Source organism: Sebastes umbrosus, chromosome 6 (genome assembly GCF_015220745.1).
Source record: "Sebastes umbrosus isolate fSebUmb1 chromosome 6, fSebUmb1.pri, whole genome shotgun sequence".
Taxonomy (NCBI): domain Eukaryota; kingdom Metazoa; phylum Chordata; class Actinopteri; order Perciformes; family Sebastidae; genus Sebastes; species Sebastes umbrosus.
Window position 1 is genome coordinate 14,118,388 of NC_051274.1, and position 22,710 is coordinate 14,141,097.

General features: G+C 41.8%; 1 protein-coding gene across 3 annotated transcripts in view; it reads left to right on the top strand.

The window, feature by feature from the left end:
- The first annotated feature begins 5,981 nt into the window (after nucleotides 1–5,981).
- The window catches only part of LOC119489969 (chemokine-like protein TAFA-1), a 29,683-nt gene continuing 12,954 nt past the window's right edge, over nucleotides 5,982–22,710 (top strand). Inside the window, exons 1-2 of one of the 3 annotated variants that reach the window (XM_037773048.1) lie at nucleotides 5,982–6,430; nucleotides 7,623–7,764. In XM_037773048.1, the coding sequence (XP_037628976.1) occupies nucleotides 7,623–7,764 (142 nt within the window). In that variant the 5' untranslated portion in view covers nucleotides 5,982–6,430. Of the gene's footprint in view, nucleotides 6,431–7,619; nucleotides 7,765–22,710 lie in introns of all 3 variants that reach the window. The other 2 variants (XM_037773047.1, XM_037773046.1) reach the window with 2 other exon arrangements.

Genomic DNA, 22,710 nt, shown 5'->3' on the forward strand with positions numbered 1-22,710 from the left:
CTCATGCAGATAAAGTAGACACCAACAGTTTCCCATTGACCTTTCCAGAGAGGAGCAGAGAATGCTTCAGAAAACAAAAACACTCAATGAAAATGCAAATGAATCACTTGAAAGGGATCCCTCACTGTTCCACTGTAAGTAATTTCCTGGCAGTGATTTATTGATCTCAGAGGAAAAAGATATTTGAGTTGTTAAGCCAACAGCGAGATAATATCTCCTTTCTTTTGTTGAATCTTTGAAACTGTTTTAACGCCTCTTGTCACAGCCATGCAGCCTGTGCAAGCGGGAGGTGCATGTGAGGATTTGTGTGAAATTATAGCAGGAAAATGCCTGTAGAAATATATGACTTTTATCTACAAGAACTCCCCCCCTGCTCCTTTATTCTTCAAAAGGCGTTGTGTGCTCATGCGTGACATGATCTACAGTATGGCATAACCTCTATGTCTAATAGAAATCGGCCTCCAGGTAATGGAGTTACTGCAATCAACAGTAATATCATCTTAAAATGTCACGTATTTTTTAGGGCAGCTAAACCTTTAGTGATTCCTGTCATGACAAGAGTAGGCACAGCTGAGGGGGGAGCGAAATAGAAAACTGCTCCATAGTTTTTCCCGAGACATCTCCGGCTCTCCCACCCTGAGCCAAACACAACGATTTATTGACATTTTTACTCTGCTTAGCCACCCTCGGCATAAAGTAGCAACCAACACCTTATCTCGTGGGCATGCCATTTGGAAAGGGAATTTGACATGGAATCAGACAGGCGTTAAGAGTAGACCCATATTGCTGCCATTATTTGTAAAATACATGACTTTCTGTTGTCTTTCTGCAGATGTAAGAAGGAGCGCGATGCCTCGGACGCGTCCCTGAGAATCTCATCACTGTAGGTATGTAACATTCAGGCCAAAAGCCCATGGGAGCTTATGGGCTGTCTGCTTCCTGGCCATATCTGTACCGACCGTTTTAGATTTAGGAGACAACTCTTGTGAACATTCTTGCAAAAGTCGTCTCTCTTTTTTTCAGGGTTGCGTTTCAGAGAGCAGCCGTCAGAACCTTTCAGGGAGGAGTCCATTGAATCAGCAGTGCATGAACCTTCTTCAGACAGAAACTGGTGGTCTGCAGGTTAGGAAAAAGTCTGTTTGATTTGTTTGTTGCACTGCAAGAATGATAGGCATAGATTCAGGGGCGTTTGTGTTTTTTCAGAATTGGAATGATTTCACATTAAAGTTTGCGTTTTGTTATGGGCGAAGTGACTGTGAGTCATTGAAACGTACATTTCTGAAAACTAGATTCAAAATTGTTAACACATTTTTAGACATTGAAGTAAAGGGGTGTCACAGGAAAGCATACTCGGCCTTGTTAATGCAACTCAACACACTTTAAAAGGCAGAATCATATTACCATTTAAACAAAACAAGCAAATGAAGGATTGATTTGTATTGATTATATCTACATGGTAATTTTTCAGTTTTAAGTTAAAGTCTGGGTAACGCAAAAATAAATATGTGTTCTGAGTTTGTCACATCACAGGAAAATGTGTTATTAAACACCGGGCCAAATTTGATTGATTAAAAACATCACCAGGTATATTAAATTACAATAACAAAACAATTTGCGATTTTTAGATTGTCACAGGCTCAGTTTTAAAGCTGAAAATACTCACATGTGAAACTAGAAAACCTAAGGAATCCATTGGTACCAACAAGCTTTTCAAGAAGGAGGCTAAATAACTCTCTTGGTCAGGAAAAACTAACATTTTCAAAGGGGTCCCTTGACCTTTGACCTCAAGATATATGAATGTAAATGGGTTCTATGGGTACCCACGAGTCTCCCCTTTACAGAAATGCCCACTTTATGCTGGAGTTTGGGGCAAGTCATAGTCAAGTCAGCACACTGACACACTGACAGCTGTTGTTGCCTGTTGGGCTTGAGTTTGCCGTGTTATGATTTGAGCATATTTCTTTATGCTAAATGCAGTACCTGTGAGAGTCTCTGGACAATATCTGTCATTGATTTGTGTTGTTAATTGATTTCTAATAATAAATATGTACATACATTTGCATAAAGCCGCATATTTTCCCACTTCCATGTTGAAAGGAGTATTAAATTATTGACAAATCTGCTACTTTTGCAGAATGCACATCAGAGACTTCTGCCGGCTGAGTCGGTTAACTTCCGGTTCAGCCCTATGCTAACTTAAATGGGGATAAAATAATTCAATCATGCGGATCTTAATTTTCTAAATCTTATCGGGCCGAAGAGATGAAACGAGTCATTTCGCGGGGGGTTGTGACGCTTCAAAACAATTTATCCACCGTTTTACAGCCGCAACAATGGAGTAGGCTATACGGCGGAGCCTATGGTGTAAGCTCAAGTTTAACTGACTTGGTTGTGATTGGCCAGTGAGCCCAGTCCTGGAACACACAAGGAGAATGACAGGCACACAGAGAGGGCTGCTGGTGAGAGACAGACAGGGCCGTTGCACTGAATGCATCCATGAACATGGGCACTGTAGTATATTTTTAACTCAATCCCACATAAAAACACACTAGAGCAGCCATTCTCAACCAGTACGGAGGTACTGCCAAATGGTTACATTCAATTTAAAATGTAATTATTATTATCTTACAAAGCTAGTTAATTTTATATACAAACATGCTCAATAATTCACATGAATAAAAAAACATCAAATTAAAGTACCCTAATGGGATTCAATCAATTCTGTCATACTGTATAATGTGTAAATGTTTAAAAACACAATAAAAACATTTGAATGTAACATGCATAGTTTTAAAGACCAGTTATGTTTGAATATCACCGCGACAATCACGACACATCATCCGGTAGAGACGAGCGTGTTTTGCCACTGTTAGCTGGCTAACGTTCCCTCAGATGCAGGGACACAAAAATGGATTTTGGAACGGAAAATTGATGTGGGAGACAACGCTGCACCAGTAAAAGCTCCAAATCGTGTGATGAGGAACTATGGCCCTGAATACATTTGGATTCCTGATGGCAGGCAGTGATGCTGAGCCGACAGCACAGTGTGTTAAATGTGGTGAAATCCTGTTGAATGAGGCGCTAAAACCATCGAAGCTCCAGAGACACTTAAACACAAAGCACCCGGGATGCCTTGGGAAGCCAAATGAATATTTCCTGAAGAAAAGGGACAGCAGAGAGTCATCACAAGCTTAACAACTCAGTCAAAAGCCACTTTGAAAGCTAGCTATATGGTTGCTCCTCGTGTAGCTCGTAGCTTACGATCGCAGAGGAGCTTATCTTGCCTAGCGCTGTGGAGTTACTGGGGGAGGCAGCTGCAACCAAAAATCACTCACTGAGGGTAATTAGATCATTATTTTGGTCACTACGGCTGACATTGGTTTTACACACGCCCAGTTTATTTTTCTCCCCTTTTTGTCATGTTATGTCGTTGTTTTTATCATCTATTTGGAAAGTGGTCCTTGGAAATTTGTTAACAATCAGAAGTGAACTCCTGCACTAGGGGCACCAAAGTGTTTATTCATCCGCCACTGAAAATAGTCCAACATTTATATACTATTTACTCCTATTTGAGTCATTTTTGCTTAAAAGAACTGCAGAGCCCAGCTGTTTAAGGAAATCATAACACTTTTTAAAAAGAAAAAATTTGTGGCCAGTTTTTAAAGATTTACGTTTTCTATAGGAACCAATGTACTCGGGGCGGTGCCACAGACAGGGTAAGTTTCGCATGAACTGGGAGATCACTAATTTAAGATGGAAATAACACCTACTGTGATATAATACCCACATACCACTGCTATGTCTAATTATTTAGCACTTTCAGTATCATTCTGCGTCTGAGAAAAACGTTACAATGAAGCTGCCTAATACGTAAGACATTTGCTCCTCACTCGCCGCAAGGTCGGGCGCAGAGCCTTCCAGAGGCAACAGGTAAAATATGTCAACAAAAAGAGCGTAAGGAACGCCATTCACTGTTTCTAGGCAACAACAGTTGCATCTGTTCTCATTGGAAGCGCTTTCAAAGGTCAGCGGCAACCGAGGTCAAAGTTGAACCGTTCTCCCCATAGGAAACAATGGCACAGTCAGTGCAGAGCGATTTTACAGCTGATCATGTGTGGATGGCTTAATGTGTTGTCAAGGTTTGCTTAGCAACTGGGTCATGGGGGTAATCACATCCGCCAACACAGAACAGATTAAAGATACAAAGAAACAAATGTTAGCTGTCTAAACCCGCTACAAATGGAACCATTTAAGGCTAAGTTCTGTAGAGTTTTCCAGGGATGACGTATTTTTATAGACCAACCAGGACGTTAGCATCGCACAGGTTCCCATTAAACAAAGCCAATGGGATTTTTTCGATTGGGTTTTGGATTATTGCAAATATAAACTCTGTTGCAAACACATGTTTATGATACTTACACGTTTTGTTCAGCAAGATAATCTCCACAAATGGACACGACTTTTATGATTTTTGTAGCGTAAATGCGATCGCCAGAAGTAAAAAGCTAACGTTTGTTGAAAAGGTGGACGTGTCAGTGTGTTGACGTTTACTGTAATAGTTTTAAAAGCTTCAAAATTCACAACTGGGGTATTTACATATTTTATATCGTAGAACAAAATGTTAAAATCTCTTCAGCTTGTGTTGACCACAGACCTTATTTCAGGCATCTAATCAAAAACATATTCAAAAAACCCATTGACTTCGTGATGAGGGAACTGGAAGTGCTCAAATGCTAACTTATTTCCGGGTTTTAGGGCTCAATGATGCACCACTCTATGGTCTCTCCCATGGTGATTCCTCTTGCCGCCAGAGGGGGGGGACAAAAGCTCCACACTCCAACTCTAATGGGTCCTGTGGAACGACCTCCGACGTGCTCCGACAATTCGATATATTTCTGAACAAACTCCCTGTGAAACAGATGGTTCGGATGAAATCCAGTCCTAGCGTGTCAAAGCACAGTGTCAACATGGGAAAATCCCTATGAACAATTAATGACCACCCCGTCTTTGGAAACTATTGTTCTGTTCAGAACAACTCAGCAATTTATGCTATTTGGCTTCCTCCTATATGTCCCAAATCCCCTCTGCACAGAGTTGACTCTGCCAAAGCCTCACACATTAATGCGGCGTTTCCGTGCGCCTACATCTCAGGCAGTTTCTCGCTGTTCCTCTCACTCTGCGTATTCTTCACTCCTTCCTGAACTGGGAATGCACCCTGTCTTCCTGAGCAAGCATCAAAATAAAAAATGTGAAGTCTTTATGCCGTAGAGATGGCAGTGTGAGCTGCAGGCCTTGGGCATGTTCTGCATGCCAGCGATAAAAAATCCAGACACAATGCAAAAGTAGAGCTCACCACGTATAGTGAAGGTGGCGAGGAGCGGGGAGGATGGAGCCGTTTCCCCACACATACACAGTTTGGCACTGATTTACTCCAAATAACAGCACTCACCTCCCCTACGATCACCATTACATCTCCATCATACACTGGAGAACTCCCCCACTGTAGGTGAAGATTACCTTCAGCTGAATGGGCATTGTTATATCTCGTCACAATCTGCTCAGCTTGTTAAAACATGTTCTTTCCTAATCTTTTTTTCCTCTAACAAACAAAAAGGTAAGCTCAGGGCCGAGGATTTACTCTATTTCTCTGGTAATACCACATCCTGACTTTCTCGTTATGTCTCGGAATAACTTTTAAATCACTTAAAAGATGTTCTCTTTATGTCGGAGCAGAGTAGAAACTGACAACAGCAAAACAAGGAAAAGAATAAAAGGATATGTTCCCTCAGGAGAAAAAAAGAAATCCATTCTAAATGTAAATAATTGTTAATCATGTGGTCACAGTGACGTGAGTGCTGCCAGTTTTCCCTGATTTGCATTTGTCAGAAGCATATGATCAGGTGGAGTCCCACCATGCCATCTAATCCAGAGGCAGTCTGGCTTTAAGACATGTGATACAGTCTTTACACACAGCGAGGCTGCACGGGAACATTTGTTTCTTGGTGCTCGCTGAGGTGGGGGGGGGACTCGGCGAGAGCCCGCCGCTCAGAGGCTGCCTCTCACTGGAAGGATGCAGACGGTGAAAGGAGAGATTCCACTACAGTTAATTAAGGAGCACTCCGCACGTGCCTATAAACGCGAAGGGGCAAATGAATTCAGTGTCAGTGGGAGCAGCTCCTCAAGGGGAAGCAGTGATATTTCAAAGGTGGAATTGAAAGAGCTGTAAATCTATTTCCTGACTCCGGCTTGACGGTCATTTCTGAATCACTGGACTGTTGCTATCAAAGTGCGGAGCGGGGAGGCAGAGTCACTGGAGTTCCCTCCTCGAGCTAAATTCAGAGTTATTGGATGGGATCAACATGAGCGGCATTATGGATGGATTTATGTCATTCTGTTGAGATATTTATATACTCTTTGTTGGGTTGCTCAGGTAAGATTTTCTTCTTTCTCCTCTCTGGGGCAAAAAAAATAAATCATGGCATTGTCAAGAGATTTAGCTTTTTGCATAAAACTTGCAAATCATACGTTTTCCATAAAATCAGTTTGTATTTAAATGTGAGATCTGAGCACATTAATTGTTGAGATGCATTTTTTCTGTTATCTTATTCTATGATATGACTTAATATTGACTATACAGAGAATTTAAATTTCATTTAAGATGTTAATTAAGCCATTTTTTGAACAATTGTATATTTAGATGCTTAAAAGCACAGTATACATGTGAAAGGGCTGTAAAGTATTCTGCACTCATGAGTTGAATCAGGAGAATGCACTTCTTTTATGACCTTAATAGTACAAATGGATGCAATACATATTTTTGTCTTCCTAAGGCTTGATAAAAGTTTGTATGCACTTGAAAAAATGTTGAAATCATATCCTGAAGAATTAAATCCAATCATAAATTTTAGGCTGAATTAATGCATTTAACAAGATGGTTAATAATCTAATGCTTGGCAGTTTGATGCTGCTGTGAATTAACCTGATGAAACATTTTCTATTATTTTCTCCTGCATAGATTTCCTTCACAGCAACCCTTCTCCTATGACCAGGAGCATTCCTCGCTGTTGTTCTATTTCTTTTTTTTTTTTTCTGAACAGCATGGTGAAACATTACAAGGCTTTTGATTCCCATTACTGCTGTGTCACTGTCACATTATTCTGACAGATACAGAAAAGCCTCGGCAGCCAGCTGCTTGCAAAAATCGTATCTTTCTTTAAGTTTGATTTAGGTTCGGAGGCAGGAGCACAGCTCAGGAGTTGAAGGGAGTCGGCCTGTCAGGGGAAATCTCTGCTGCATGGGAAAAACTCCCCAGGGATCACTCCACATTTGCAGCGACGTGGCTCAGGGACAAGACAGGGCAAACTAGGAAGACGAAACAGTGAAGAAGTCATACTTATATAATCATGCTAATGATAAATTCCGATGACTAAAAGACGAACGCTGAGGAGCGTTAAGGCCAATTATAGACCAGAGTGCTTGTGCAAAATGTATTTATTTGTATTTATTTTGCACACGACTCATGAAGTGTGTGTGCGCTTGTTGGGGAGGGGAGGGTGGTTGAGGTCATAGGTTGAGAACATGATGTATTTTGCTTTGACTCCACCTCTGCCGGTCCTTAGCAGATGTGTCCTGTCATGTCCTGGCTGCTCTGCCTGTGCCTCTGGGTCAGCGTGACTGCTATTCAGCTGTGTCAGGCCACTTTCTACGACACCATCCAACAGCATCATGGGACGAGGCCCGGACGGACCACCATCCACACGATCGGTGAGTCCCTCGGAGCTTTTTTCTCTCCCGCTCTGGGTGCTACAGATCTCTTGAAAGCATCAAAATGTTTCCTTTTCTGCAGTAGGCAGAACGTTTTTGGCATCATTGGGAAAAAAATCCCATAATAACCTTCCAGCATACTGTAATTCAAGTGTTCTGAGAGAAAACTAGACTTCTGCACCTCCTCATGGCTCTGTTTTCAGGCTTTAAAAAATCTAGCCTGTGACGGGAGACTTTGGCCAATCACAGGTCATTTCAGAGAGAGAGTGTTCCTATTGGCTGTTCATTCAACAAGCAGCTATCAATCATTCACAAATTCCGATCAAACAGTCAAACTAGGCAGCGTTGATCAAATATGAATCAATATTCTGTTACTGTAAGGCCTATTTCTCACCTCAAATGTTGTCAGAAACATCTTGTAGTGTACTGTTTAGCTGTAAAATGAGAAAGTTTGCTCCGGCTGGTGGGCGGTGCTTTGTATCTCCTCAACTGATCTCAACATGACTGTCGGGTCAAAATTTTCCCATTTTACAGCTAAACAGTACACTACAAGATGTTTCTGAAAACATTTGAGGCAGGAAATAGGCATTACAGTAACAGAATATTGATTCATACTTGATCAGTGCTGTCTAGTTTGACCGTTTGATCAGAGTTTGCGAGTGATTGACAGCTGCTCAGAGACAGCAAGACTCCAGATTGGTTGTTTTCTTCCGGTCTGTGAAATCTTGTAGATGCCATTAGGAGCGCCGGAGGACAAAGAGGCACATGATTTTTTTCAGATTACCTGTCTCATGCACTACTGTCAGGATATAGTGACCGTTTTATAATATATAATAACCTTTTTATATTCATATTTGCTTCAATTCTACCCACTGCAGCTTTAAGTGTCACCTTTTCAGTTGATACCATCGCCACTTGTTATCCTGGGTGTGGTTGTGTTTAGATTGTCAAAGAAAATAACACTTTATTTCATTCTGGGTTTATATTTCCATCTTGATTTCATTACCTTCATTGATATATTATTGGTTAAGCTTGGACTAACAACCAATTATTCAGCGAGCACATTTTACAGAGGCTGTTTTTCATTAAGATTTGCTCTTGATAGCACGAGAATTTCTGTACTGAAGATCACAAAGGCAGACAATGAACGCCTTTGCTGCTTTCCTTCTTGAGCTATTACAGTTGATATTCATGCTACACTGCTCCTTCTCAATTTGATCTGTGCGATTGCGGGCCCCTGTGAAATTGCACTGAATAGAATACGACCGAATCACTGCGGTCGAACTTTTGTTTTCATCAGGCGGATGCGCGCCACTGTTATGGTAAATAATTATGATCCCGGGATTCAGCAGAGGAGAGGAAGCCGAATGCTGTCAGAAGAACTTCAAAGGGAGAAGTAGCTGCATGAGCGTGCAGGTCCTTGGTGTCTGTTATTTCCTCTATGCGCCGGTGCACCTCAAGCATATCAGCAAGGGGTCTTTTCAATATTCTCAATATTGCGAGTCAGGAGACTTTCTGTTCCAACACCTTTATTTCATTACTCACGTGTGTATTGGAGGAGAAAAAATGTTTAAAATGAGAAAAAAATGCACTCACAAATAAGATATCTTCTAGGAAGTGGTCTCATGTCAACAAAAGGGAACTGGAATTAATATTTCAAACGTGCATTCGGGCGCCTCAGACGAGTTCAAAGCGAACAATTCGAATCCTTCAGGACCCCTCTGCCACTAAAAGTGTAAATGCCCTGTCATTCCATTTGGCTAGTCCTCACTCCTGGATAAATGAGATGCCAGTTTTATGAGAGGAAGATGGGAAGCCTGTCTGGATTGATTCTGACACTGGGACATTTGTTCTGTGCTGCGTGTCGTGTGCCTGTTGGATTGGTGGGAGGATTGGGGTTGACGGGTCATGAATTGGTGGCAAGGAGGCCATTGGTTGCAGACCATCGAGCCAATCATTAAAGGCAGCGAAATGCCACAAGTTCACGGTGACTGGTATTGCCAGCGGAAATCGAGATTACTGAGGCCGAGAGATCAGTTGTGTCCTTGCCGATAGAAATTTAGATCTATTGAGGGGATTTTGTTTAGGAAAACAAGTCAACCACATTTGGGAAAATGTTGACCTGATGTTCAGACACACTCAAACTCTAGATAAATTATTAGCTGTGAATAAGAACACCTGCAGCGTGAAAAGGCATACGAGACAGGAAGATTACAGATTTTGGCTCTCTCCGAACGCAATCATTTCTTTTGACAGCATATAAGCAACTGTTCCACTCGTGCACCCAGATATTGACAGCCTTATTGCAACGAATGTGTGTCCAGAGGTCCATTAGCCGGATGACCCTTGAGTAGGTGCTTGTGTGTGCTGAGTGATTCGGACAAGGCAGCCTGCTTCGCACCCTGCAGCTCTACTTACAGATTGCTGCCTGCCACTCTCTTGGATATGCTCACGGCTGTTCTCTGCCTCCCTTATACAGGCAGCGTTGCTCTCTGCGGTATGATAAGGTGCTGTATTTATTTGGTGCAAAGAGCATGCACAAAAGAGAACCTATTTTTTTCGTGCATCTGTAAAGTGCCGGGCAGAGATGTTGCTTTTGGGGTCACGCATTTCTCGACCCCTGAACATGTCCAGAGGAAACCACAGAAATTATTCTTGACTTGCTAAAGAAAAACTAACCTCCTGCTTACATCGATTTTTCAAACTTAATCCGGCTACTGAAAACATGAAAATATGCTTTGCAGGTGTGACAAATCACGTCTTTTTCAGGAGTAACATCTCAGCTCTTGTATGATATTCGACTGAAACATACGCTCACCGCAGTGAGAACAAAGGTGCATTGAATGTGTCGAGCAGCAGTCTGTTTCCTGTGGAGGAAATCATGCCATTGGTGATGCAGTGCATCAGGTGATAACGGAGACAAAAAGCAGATAGAGGCTGCCGGAGGTGGCCTTGCTCCCTCGTGAACTTACTCCCACCAACAGTCGGCTCTGCGGGGTCAACCTGCTCATAAATGAAAGGTCATCTATTCTCAACGCTGTGCGGATAATCTCTTACCTAGTGGTTTGCTGTAAAATGTGCAGCTGCCAGGGAACGAGAAGCAGATAAGATATTCAGAGCAGCAGAAGCGGGGATACAAGCAGAAGTAACTCACTTGTAAGTATCCACTGTATATTATAATTTATTCAGACTTAAGTCATAAATACTTTACTCTGTGTAATATCCGTTTCACTGTCGTCCTCTCACCTCACACTGTTACCTACAATGATAGTCCATTATAGCAGCTATAGTTGCCCTTCCTCCTCGACCCTGTCAGCTGTTCCTTTTCAACATGGATGTCATTTCAATGTTAAGCAACTTTAATATCCAGAATATGGAGTGCTGCTATAGTTTCATTTCTTTCCAGAGTGAAAATATCATTTAAATCCCTCATGTCTCCCCTTCAGGAGCTTTAATGAGGAGTAGAGGATCAGGGCTTTTTTTTTTTCCTCAGTGCGCTCCAACAAAAGAAACCACTCGCTGGCAAAGCTCACAATGAAACAAACATGAAAAATGGATTTTCGGCTGTCACAAACAAAGGTTGTATCCTCTATGCGCGGTTTTAGACACTGACAATTTAATAGCCTTATATAATGCGTCCTGGAGGCACATTATTTTGACATACATCTTCCTCCACCCCTCCCTTAGACCTCCTCTCAACCGTGCTCTCACTAGTGTCATCGCTGCTCCACTGCAGCGCCAATGGGAAGTGGCGTGCAGCCTCAGCCCGAGGCCTCTCCACATCTGGAGCTCAGTAAACCCACTCTGTCCTGATGTTGTTGCACATGCCACTGTGACATCGAAGGACCACTCTGTAAAACACCACAAACTTCCCCTATATAGCCTTCAAAGTGAAGATTTCCTTTGCTTTATTGGCTCTGTAGTAAGCTTGTTTACTTTGCCGGTGTTGTATCATATATTTTCCCAGAAATAAATGAATTGCTTAGGCCTGAAAGAAAAATACATATTTAAGTAAATGAATCTAAGGACAATCAGCGCCATAATTATTACTGTATGCTCACAGCTACAAATAGGTTTTACATATTTCAGTATTTCCCATTTATTTCCTCTTCCAGGCTTTGAATTATTCATAAGAGAGAGCTCCTCTAAGCTTGTAGATATTTGTTTAAACAGCATGTTTAATTGAGGTCTTTCAGCCAATTCTGTGCAGGGGCTATGGTTTGTGGTCACAACGCTTATATGCAAAATGAATTTCTGTGGCCCACAGCTTAATTAATTAGCCAGCGTTCTCTCTTAACACTACACCAGCTGTTTCTTGTCTTAGCCAGAATCCCCAAGCATTAATAAAAGGGGTGTTAACGGCAGACAACGTTCACGGCTCGATACGTATCGCTGTGTTGAGGTCACAGTTGTTTTTGGTGCAGTGGGAATTATGAATTTCTTTTCCATTTGAGTGAGTGTTGTGTTTTTCCAAAATTCCTACATATATATGACTCTATATGATATCCAGAGCATAAATATAGCAGCAAACAACTATTTGCTTTGTAAAGATATAGAGGTGCAATGTCTATTTGAGCAGAAAATGAAGTCACTCTCCCTCTGTGTGTCATAATCTGAGCTTCTCCGTGCTTTGTTGCGATTGCCAGGCCGGCCGTGCCTGCTTTATTGCATGTTCATGCATGGGAGCGATGGTTTTCGGGTTGTCTGTCCTCCATGCCTTGAGGAAATTTCTTCAAATTTGGCACAAATGTCCACTTGGACTCAAAGATCAACCAATTCGATTTTGGTTGTCAAAGGTCACTGTGACCTCACGCCCATCCCATTCTTGTGATATCTTGGGAACGCCTTGATCGAATTTCTTCAAATTTGGCACAAATGTCCACTCGGACTCAAGGATGAGCAGATTAGATTTTAGTGGTCAAAGGTCAAGGTCACTGTGACCTCACAAAAAACATTTTTGGCCATAATTCAAGAAATCATATGCTAATTATGGAAAAATTATGAAGTGAGGATATTTTGGACAGACATGGATGTAAACTGCAACTTTTCTGGTTGGCGGAGGCATACAACTGCGAGGCGGTAATTGTAGTTACCATTTATTTGTGTCCACAAATATGATCCTCATCATCGGGCACGTCATCTTTTTTTATATTTACGGTCATCAAAACCCTACAAGTGCTTAATTCCTGTCCCCATTATGTTACTGTGACAGGTAACAACTTCTTCATTCTTGTTTTTGCGTTAATTCACAGTACCAGTTATACAAAGTGAGGCCCAACAAGAATAGAAAACATAACATTACCTGGTACTACCATACCAGGATATAGTGTCTACAACGACGAGGCTGTACTTAGTGTATGCACAGCTGTGCTTTGAGCTAAATGCTAAAATCAGGGACATGTTCACCATCATACTTTCCAATTAGCACTAAAAACAAAGTACAGCTGAGGCTGATGGGAATGTTATTAGCGTATTCGATGCATTAACTATACCCCAGTCATATGTGTGTGTGTGTCAGCCTCATGGTGGCAATAGAGGAAATGGACCAAGTCTCCAGACACCATCACTGTCTTTACAAAATATTATGGCAATCGATCCAATAGTTGTTGAGATATTTCTGTCTGGACCAAAGTGGTGGACCGACCAACCGACAAATTGACATTGCCATCCACGAAGCCTCGCTGCTAGCAAAGCTACAGAAAAATGGATTTCCAACAACTTCAGCATTCTGACCATAGACTGTATATAAAGATGGACCAAATGATAGCTCCCAACAGTGAAGCCAAAACATCTAGATTGCCCCCTGGTGGCTGGCAGCAGTATAGGTCATAAATCCCACCTCCTCCATGTTAGCGGATGCGACATGGGCCAAACTAAAAAGTCAAAGTTCACGTCAAATACAATTTTCCCAAAGATGGTTTCTATCATTTTAGGTTATTCTTATCACGCTGATGTATGTTCAAGTGTTAATTTTTCGGATAAGTTTGGTTTTATTTAGTTATTTGATACTATAAAAAGGGGGTGAAACATCATGATTGGCAGCTGTGATTCTCTCCCGCTGACAAGCTGCAGCCGTGCTCGGCTCACGATTGGTTCGGGCGGGTGACCTCGATACCACGGCTCCGCCGCCCCCATCACTACTGCGCAGGCTCCAAATGACGTCAAAATCTCAAGATGGCAGCTCCCATATCTTGGATATTTTGGCTTCACTTGAGACACATCGTCCATCTTTATATACAGTCTATGATTCTGACACAAGAGAATCGTTAGAAACAAACAGTTGGGACTTAATTGAATCAATAAGATAGGGTGGAACACCGACCTGAAAAAAATGTCAACATTAAACAGCCGTACATGAACTGGGCTAGTCGACACACTGACACCAACGTTTTATTTGTGGGACAATTTGTAAGATGTGAACTGTAAGTAGGTTGTATTATACTAATAAGTATGTAATTATTTGGATTGCAGGATAGAGTGAACTGAAACACTTTGTGTACTAAACCAAATGTCCTGTTCCAGCTAATGGGGAATATACTGTTGCAACCCAAATTAAGAAGCACATTTATGTTAGAGCACTGCTGCATGAATTGCAGCCCCTGGCCAGAAAAAATAATCATGACTGCACATAAAGGAGGCTTGTAGTTAAGAGACGTTTGCTTTTTAATAACTGCAAAACACATTTTGCCTCAGAATGGCATTATTAGTTGATCATTTCAAACCACTTTGCTCCAAGTAGCAGAGCATCCTCTTGGGGTCATTAGCAAGATTTTAAGAGCCTTGTTTTGTTTAGTAGTTAGCAGCGGTTTTCTAAATATGTTGTTGTGACAGCTGACATAGCTGAAGGATAGTTGACTCTGAAACCCTGAGTCCTGATAAAAGCGCTCCGCTTGCTTTAATCCAGAAATAGTCCAAAACAAAGCCAAGCTATTACAGACACTATTCTTTTTGTTATGTGTGCAAACGACAAACCAAATAAGTGCTTTTGCTGATATTAAACAATGTTCTGGAAACTTATTGAGCCTGAAGAGCACTTAGAACTATAAAAATAAATAAATTAGCGGCTTCTTAACAGAATTTATGTATTTCATTAATTTTTCATATTGATAAATGTGTAATGATGATGTTAATGTGTAATTAGTGTTAAACTTCGACTACTGTGAATCGTGCCTCTGCATTAGATCAGGGGTTTAGAAACATTTGAAAGGGGGGAGGGTAGACTGGGACACAGTTTTAAAGAGGGGTGTGGGGGTACATTTGTAAAATTAGAATACAAATGTGTTAAGACTCACATGAAGTCCTGGTTCTGGGCGATAATAAATGGTACATTATTAATAGTTACATTGTCTATTCATTGTATTAGATTAAAATTAAAATATTGGTTGAATTAATATTAATAAATAGCTGCTATTTGCAACTCCAAATAGTTCACAACCATACTGTAGACAGATTATGAGTCAATGGGCCCCTTTGCGTTACATGGGGGTGTCTTTGCTTCTCTTTGTAGTTGTTTCACAGATCTGGGTAGGGTAGGACCAGATCTGGGTAGAGTAGGACCAGATCTGGGTAGGGTAGGACCATATGTGGGTAGGGTAGGACCAGATCTGGGTAGAGTAGGACCAGATCTGCATAGAAAAGGACCAGATCTGTGTAGAAAAGGACCATATCTGGGTAAAATAGGACCAGATTTAGGTTGAATAGGACCGGATCTGGGTAGAAAAGGACCAGATCTGGGTAGGGTAGGACCAGATCTGGGTAGGGTAGGACCAGATCTGGGTAGGGTAGGACCAGATCTGGGTAGAGTAGAACCAAATCTGCGTAGAAAAGGACCAGATCTGTGTAGAAAAGGACCATATCTGGGTAGAATAGGACCAGATTTAGGTGAAATAGGAGCGGATCTGGGTAGAAAAGGACCATATGTGGGTAGAGTAGGACCAGATCTGGGTCTCTTTGCAGTGAGTTTGAGTGACTTTCCAAGAAGAACTGTTAACAGTCACTTCATACAGAGGTTCTGGTCCAGGTTCCCTGAGCCTGTATCCGGTAGGCCCGTTCAGTAATACATCCATGATACTAAAGATTGTTTATGCTCGCTATGCAATACACTGTGGCCGGGGCGACCACAGATGGTGCGTGAGCTACGAGCGCACACAGAGGCTTTTTATGCTCGACGCGTTCTCCGCTGCAGTATTCTCCGAACGCCTGGGGGCGTACAGACAAAATATTCTATGCAGAAGCAAGAAGTCATCGTGTTACTGAAAAAACGCCCTTTCATTAAAAGGGGAACACCACCCAAATAAGTTATTTCCATGCACTAGGAAAATTCAATCAATGTGTGTGAGCATGTGCTACTCTCTCTCTCAAAGCCAGAAACCAGAGATGTACTGTAAGTCTCAAACTTGTGATGTCATAGGGTATAATATCTGGAGCTGCTCCATAGACAATGAATGGGAGACTGATTTCGTAGACACACAAGATGTTTGTTTTCTGTTTTATACCCAAATTAGCTTTATTCTATTGTAGTGTTCTCAGCTGTGAAACAGAAAATGTAGAGTCTCAGGCCCTGTTCAGACCTGGTATTAACATGCGCCCTGAGTGATCGGATCACAAGTGGACAGTTTTAAGTACATCTGTTCACACCTGGCATTAGAATTCTTGAGTGACATCTTGTGATCGGATCTCACTTCCCTGCTCTATATGCAAATAAACACGCAGTAAACACAGACGTGGTGACGTAATATTACAGGAATCAACAAAAAACAACCGTCTGCCTGTCTATTCACCTGAAGAGCGCAGTGAGACCCGGTGGATCCCAGCAGGACATCAGTAGAGTAGTCAGTCCTTTATGTGGCCCAGGACACATTCGCGTACACACTGCTAAAAGAATGTGACCATATGTGGCCCAGACCACCTCTGAATGTGGTCTGAGCAAACGGATCTCAATGCGTCCTCAATGCGTTTTGAGTGCATTCACACCTGGACTTAGAGCTGTCCACTTGTGATCGGATCACTGAGGACGCATGTTAATTCCAGGTCTGAAGAGGGCCTCAGTGTCATCTAGAACACCTCTCCGAGCAGCTCCTATACTCTATGACATCACAAATTTGAGTTTAAGCACTCTAGTTTTTGGATTTGAGCGGGAGTTGTTCATGTTTACTAATATTTTTTTGGACTGTCTTGAATTTTTAAAATTGGCGTAGTTCCCCTTTAAAAAATGATAGGAAAGAGAACACCACAAATCCGAAGCACTTTACAGCACCATACCTGGAGTCCTACCCTTAAACCCACTGAGTTACAGGATGACAGACTACAGTAAATATTGTGCCCGCCACAATGATAGCACTTCTCTTGATTAATAACAAAAAAAAAATTCAATCCAACCTCTTCTCTCTTTTGTTCCCATGCCAGAGAATCAAAACAAGCCCTCACAATGGAAAGGATCCCATCATCACCACACTTCACAGTAATTGCTGATGTCAGTGGCTGCACAAGCCTGTGCGGGTTCATGTGTGAGCGCTGCTCCTCTTTAATTCAACATTTTCCCCATGAAACAAAAGCTACTGTAAAATTAATGAGAGCTTTGTGTCCCCACTGTTTGTAAATATTATATCAGGCGGATCAGACCTTCTTGTCTTATGTGCACTGAGGATTAGTCCTGCAAATATGACCCCTGCCGAGGTAAAAGGCTACCCCGCTGCCTACTTTTCCTGCTAACCCACATTATATAGAGCGACATAACAAGTTTGTCACGGGGTGCTTTTGTTCCTCTCTTTGCTTTTTGCCTTTGTGGAGGATTTTTCAAGGTGTGGCGGTCCTCGGGCTCTCCCTGCTCTTTAGATGATGAACAGGGTTTTTGTCACTTCACTGTTGGCCATTCGTGGTAAGATTTAGATGTGATTTTTGAAGATTTAGTGACCCACTTGTGAGACACATCGTTTATTAAGATCTAATTAAAACCGGGTCTGTAAATTCTGATGTGACTAATGCTCTATCGTCCCCAAACGGCATCAGCGTGAGGAAAAAAGTACTTCTATTAATTCATCCTCTGCATTTGTGGTGAAAATGGGACCTAATTTCCTAATTTTTTGAGTTTCTCAATGAAAGAAATATACTTCTTGCAGAATGGGAATTATGCTTGAGAGATCATTTCATATGGAATTGCCTTTGTGGCTCCACAAGCCTATTTTAAATGCTTGGCAGGAATATGAAATTCATTATCACTACTTAGACCTCATTAAACTGAAAAGAAGCATCTCAACTTACTAATTGGTTCCAAGGGGGAGGGTAGTAGGAGAAATAAGCAAAGTAATTAATATTGGGTTTATCAGGCTCTATTGCAGATTTCTCTGCTCTAATATCTCCTTCGTGTGCCATAAGTCATCTGGCATATTTACACAGAACAGATCCAATTACCTTTCCTGGAGAGACCGGGGTGTTCATGTGTGAAAACGGGGGGGAAAAGTGGGGAAATATATTTTGTCAAATATGAACAACATGATGGCAGGATTGACTGAAAGATTTTATGTCCTACAATAAAAAAAAACATGTATATGTCATAATTTTTTATAGCTTCCTATAATGATTTGATGCTGTATCCTGTAATTTAACAAAAATGACACAGTAAAATAAACATATCTAGAATATAAAACATGTTGCATAGGTGCTGAAAATATCACACCACACAGCAACACGTGTTCTATACCATCCCTTAACTGCAGTAAGATGTGATCAAAATGTTGATCATGTGACACCCTCTGCTCTGTTGCATCATGCTGAATAAGTGAAGAACCCTCCCCGCCAATTTCTCCCGTTATCAGCTAGCAGGTGTTGCGTAATCGTCACCGTCGACCCCTTCGGAGCACATCATACAGCACGAAAGGTCATTTCGCCTTTGTATTATGCATTAATACATGGCTTTACATGTTGCAGGCGCATTGGCGTCCTGCGTCGATTGTCTGGCTGACAGCGAGAAGGCCAGCAGTCACATCAGAGGCTAGCAGTTGTTCTCTAAAGGCTCTCTGACTTGACTCTATCTCGGTTTCCTTTTCTTCCCTCTGAATGTAACTCTTTCATCAGCGCCGGCGATCTAAAAATATGAAATACCAATTCTGGACGTTTGCCAGTTGTGGGGTGCGGGGGGACGCAGGACGGGGACAGCTTGACATTTAAAAAGGAATGACATCTCGCTGACAGAAGACGTGTTTTTGCATTGTTATTTTTTTCTAAAATCTCAGAATGTGAATGTGTGTTAGAAGAGGATAACGTAGATGGAGTGTTTATATGTGTTTAATGGACATGAAAGCTGCTGTGTGATTGCTGTTGTACAGTAAATCGCTGTCATGCTCAACAAGCCACCGTAAAAACCAAATAACCAAGGGCGTTTTTTTTCCTGTGTGAATCTGAATAGTATTTAATGCCCTTGATCAGGACCAGACTCGCGGTGATGTGTCCTGGGCCTGTGTTGCGCGTGTGTGTGTGTGACAACAGAGACGACAGCCTTTGAGGCTGCACATGCAGATGCAGAATCCATTCCCTTTACTACTCGCTGCTTCCTCTGTTCCATGCAGTTTTCATGCATCTTAAAAACAACACCAGCTCTGCTCTGCGAGTAGTCATTTTGCATTTCAATAAAGTATCACCCGTCTTTGGCCCGCTGCACAGGACCAATCTCACGGCCTCCTCGTGTGACACGCTGTCAAAACCGCCAGCCATATTTCAAGACTGTCTATGCTTTTATTGTCATGGACAGGGATTTTTTTTTAGAGTAGCAAGTGGTACGCTTTGTAAATTGTTTGGATTCTCTCCAGCAAGCACATGCACTCCTCTCCTCACGTAAACTTAAAACACACACATGCATCAAAAAAAAGGAAATCTAGTTTAAGGAAAAAAAATACCCTCACGTGTTTTGCTATCTGAAGCGTTTCCCCCCCGTTAATTCTCGAAACATTTCGAATTCTCAAGTTTACTCAAGCGTTTTGCAATCGTTCACACGAGTCCTCTGCATTTTTCTTCAGCCTCGAAAAACAAATTTGCCTCGGAGTTTATCGAGCAATATGTCACTCACTCTCACCCCAGCATTTATGTCTGGAATAACAACAGTACTACTGGGGCTTCAGATGTTTTCACAGAAGGCACGGGGAGAAAAAAATAGTCACTCAATTTGACACCATGCAGTCACATGTTTTGTAACTCTCACTGTCTTCCATCTGCATTAATTTGACATTCTCTAATCTGGCGCTCCCATTTGCTGTCAGCGGCAGAACCGCCGTAGCCTGCTGGCTTGGATGTCTGCAGAGAGCATGCACGGAGCAAGAGGAGCCTATTATGGGTCACCTTGGATGAATTTCCCATTAAAAGGTGACAGGCATGCTGCTCCAAAACACAAACTGCTGTGTTTTGGAAATCAGGGCCTGCTGTCGCTTGTAAATGACTTTTAAGCGTCAAAACAATTACCGCGTGTTATGTGGACTTACATGTGACATGGACGGAGCTTGTAGTGAGCTACAGGTATTCAGATGTCACACAGTTATCAGTTCTATCGCCACTTAAATATGTGTGCGTGCACATTCAGCAAAGGTTGTACAAATAGTGCCACTGGCTGCCAATCACCGGCATCCAAAAGCCCCAGAGAGACAGGTTACCTGCTAAATTGAGTCCCTCAGGCTTTCCATTTGGTTTGTATATGGAGTGTAACAGTGACTACTCTCATTGCTATCCTTTCACTCACACAATGTATTCATTAAATCCATATGTCACTTGTATTATTAGGTTTTACCCAAATGATAGATGTCCCGAATCCCTCTATAAATTGCACATATAGTATTCTGCATGTGTCGAACGAACGGAACAGATGGCAGAGGAGTGTTGCCATTCGGACGATATACTTGCTATCAGCGTCCTCCGGAGACAACCACACAGTCTGGGCTCATTACAGTAGACAGAGAGTCATTGCATACTTATTGCATTCTGACATTTCTATTGAGATGGACCGACTATATGCCTCTGCGCAATGGCTGTTACATCACATTTGAAGAACCATTTACTGGTCCCACGTGAACTGCGCTCACATTCATTAGGCAGGCAGAACCGCAGATCCACACAAATTCTGAATCGGCGCTGTACGCGTTCATGTCACGCATGATTTGACAGCATTCGCCTTCACCCAGGCTTTGCTGTCCATAACTCATCCGATTCTGATGCAGTGTTGACTCATTGTGCCAGAGACCGGCGTCGACTCAGTGGCACTCGCTCTCCAGCCGGCAGCTGAGACACTGCTGATGCCAGGTGTTGTCATTTGTGTAGATAATAGCATTACAGATAAGTGCCCTGACAGAATTCCACGCGGCGGACTCCAACAAAAGCAGATCCCTCTGTGAGAAGTTGTGGAGCGTGCCAGAGGGTTTGTTAGTTTTTCACAAAAGTCATTTTTTACTCTCACTATTCAATTTATTTTTACAGTAACTGTGTCAACACACTGTTACATCTTGATTTGCAGAATATAAAAGATGCCACTTTGTGACAGGCAAAGAACAGAATAGAATAAAATGAAAGAGAAGACCCAGACAGACTGAAAAATGAGGTCAAGATGAGTTCAGAATTAATCTTAAACTTAATTGAGTTTTTTTCATATTTCTTTTGGTGTGATAATAGACTGTATATAAGAAGTGGACGTAGTCACCATGACGTCGACGTTATGGACTGCCGTTTTGAAGCCTCAAATTTGGCGTTTTGGCCGTCACAATCTTGGTTTTTGCCCGTCGCCATCTTGGTGTGTTTGCAACCAGAAGTGACTCGAGAGGGAGGATCTAAGTACAACCGAATGCTGAATAAGACATTTTAAAGGGTTATAATTAATTTTCATGAACTGAAAACACACTGTGAAAGGGTTAAAGTTGTGAGACGAAAACACGGAAGCATACCTTGCTTTACGGTCTATTTCACTCTAAATGGGACCATAATTTACTAAATGAACATCATGCTGTATTGAAGAAGACTTGAAACTAGCAATTGAGACAATAAACTTATGTTTACAATGTTTTCAATAAGAAGTAGGGTCATTTTCTCATAGATTTCTATACAATCAGACTTCTTTTTGCAACCAGAGGAGTCGCCCCCTGCTGGCTATTAGAAAGAATGCAGGTTTAAGGCACTTCTGCATTCACATTTCAGACCCGGAGGTTGCCTACTGGTTGGATATCAAATGTAATGAACTTCACGTTATTATATACAAAAATATTTACACATTTTGGAAAACAGAAGTAGACAAACAACTCACGTTCCTATACAGCAAAGCAATCAATCCTTTGATGTGAGAATGTTTTTCTAACTTTGGAAAAGCTCCAGAGTTGGTTCAGTAAGACAGGAGAGTCTGACAGCTTGCTATCGCGTCAGATGATGAGAAAATCATTAGACAGGTCTGCTATTGAGGAAAGTTATTCATTGTTGACCTTGGAAACAGCAGTTGAGAAAACACCACAAGGTTTATTCGTGATATTTCTACTTTTACTTGCCGAGCGCTTCTTCCAAGTCTGCATTTACAATTTAAATGATATTCTACAAGTTAAAGTACTAATCTCCAAGATTTTTATTTATATACATGTCTGTTAAAAGCTGGGTTGGCAATCTTGAGAAACTAGCAAGAGTACACTAGATTTTTAAAAATGACCCAACCAAAAAACCAAGTCCAGTGTTGTCAACTACTTTCCAATAAAAGTAGCCAGCAGCACCAGGAGAAATTCACCAAGTCGGCAACACTGACAGTCTGTCCCATCAGGCCTCCTTCCAAAGCCACTCCCCCACTATCATCATTATGAACATAAACATATCATAATGAACGTGAACTGCAAACATGGCTATTGTTAGTACTCACAGCTGTCAAGCTAGCAGCTTGTGGAAGACTCCGGTGACACGCAATGAGTGCAGGGGCAGAGTGCACACAGGTAGACAGAT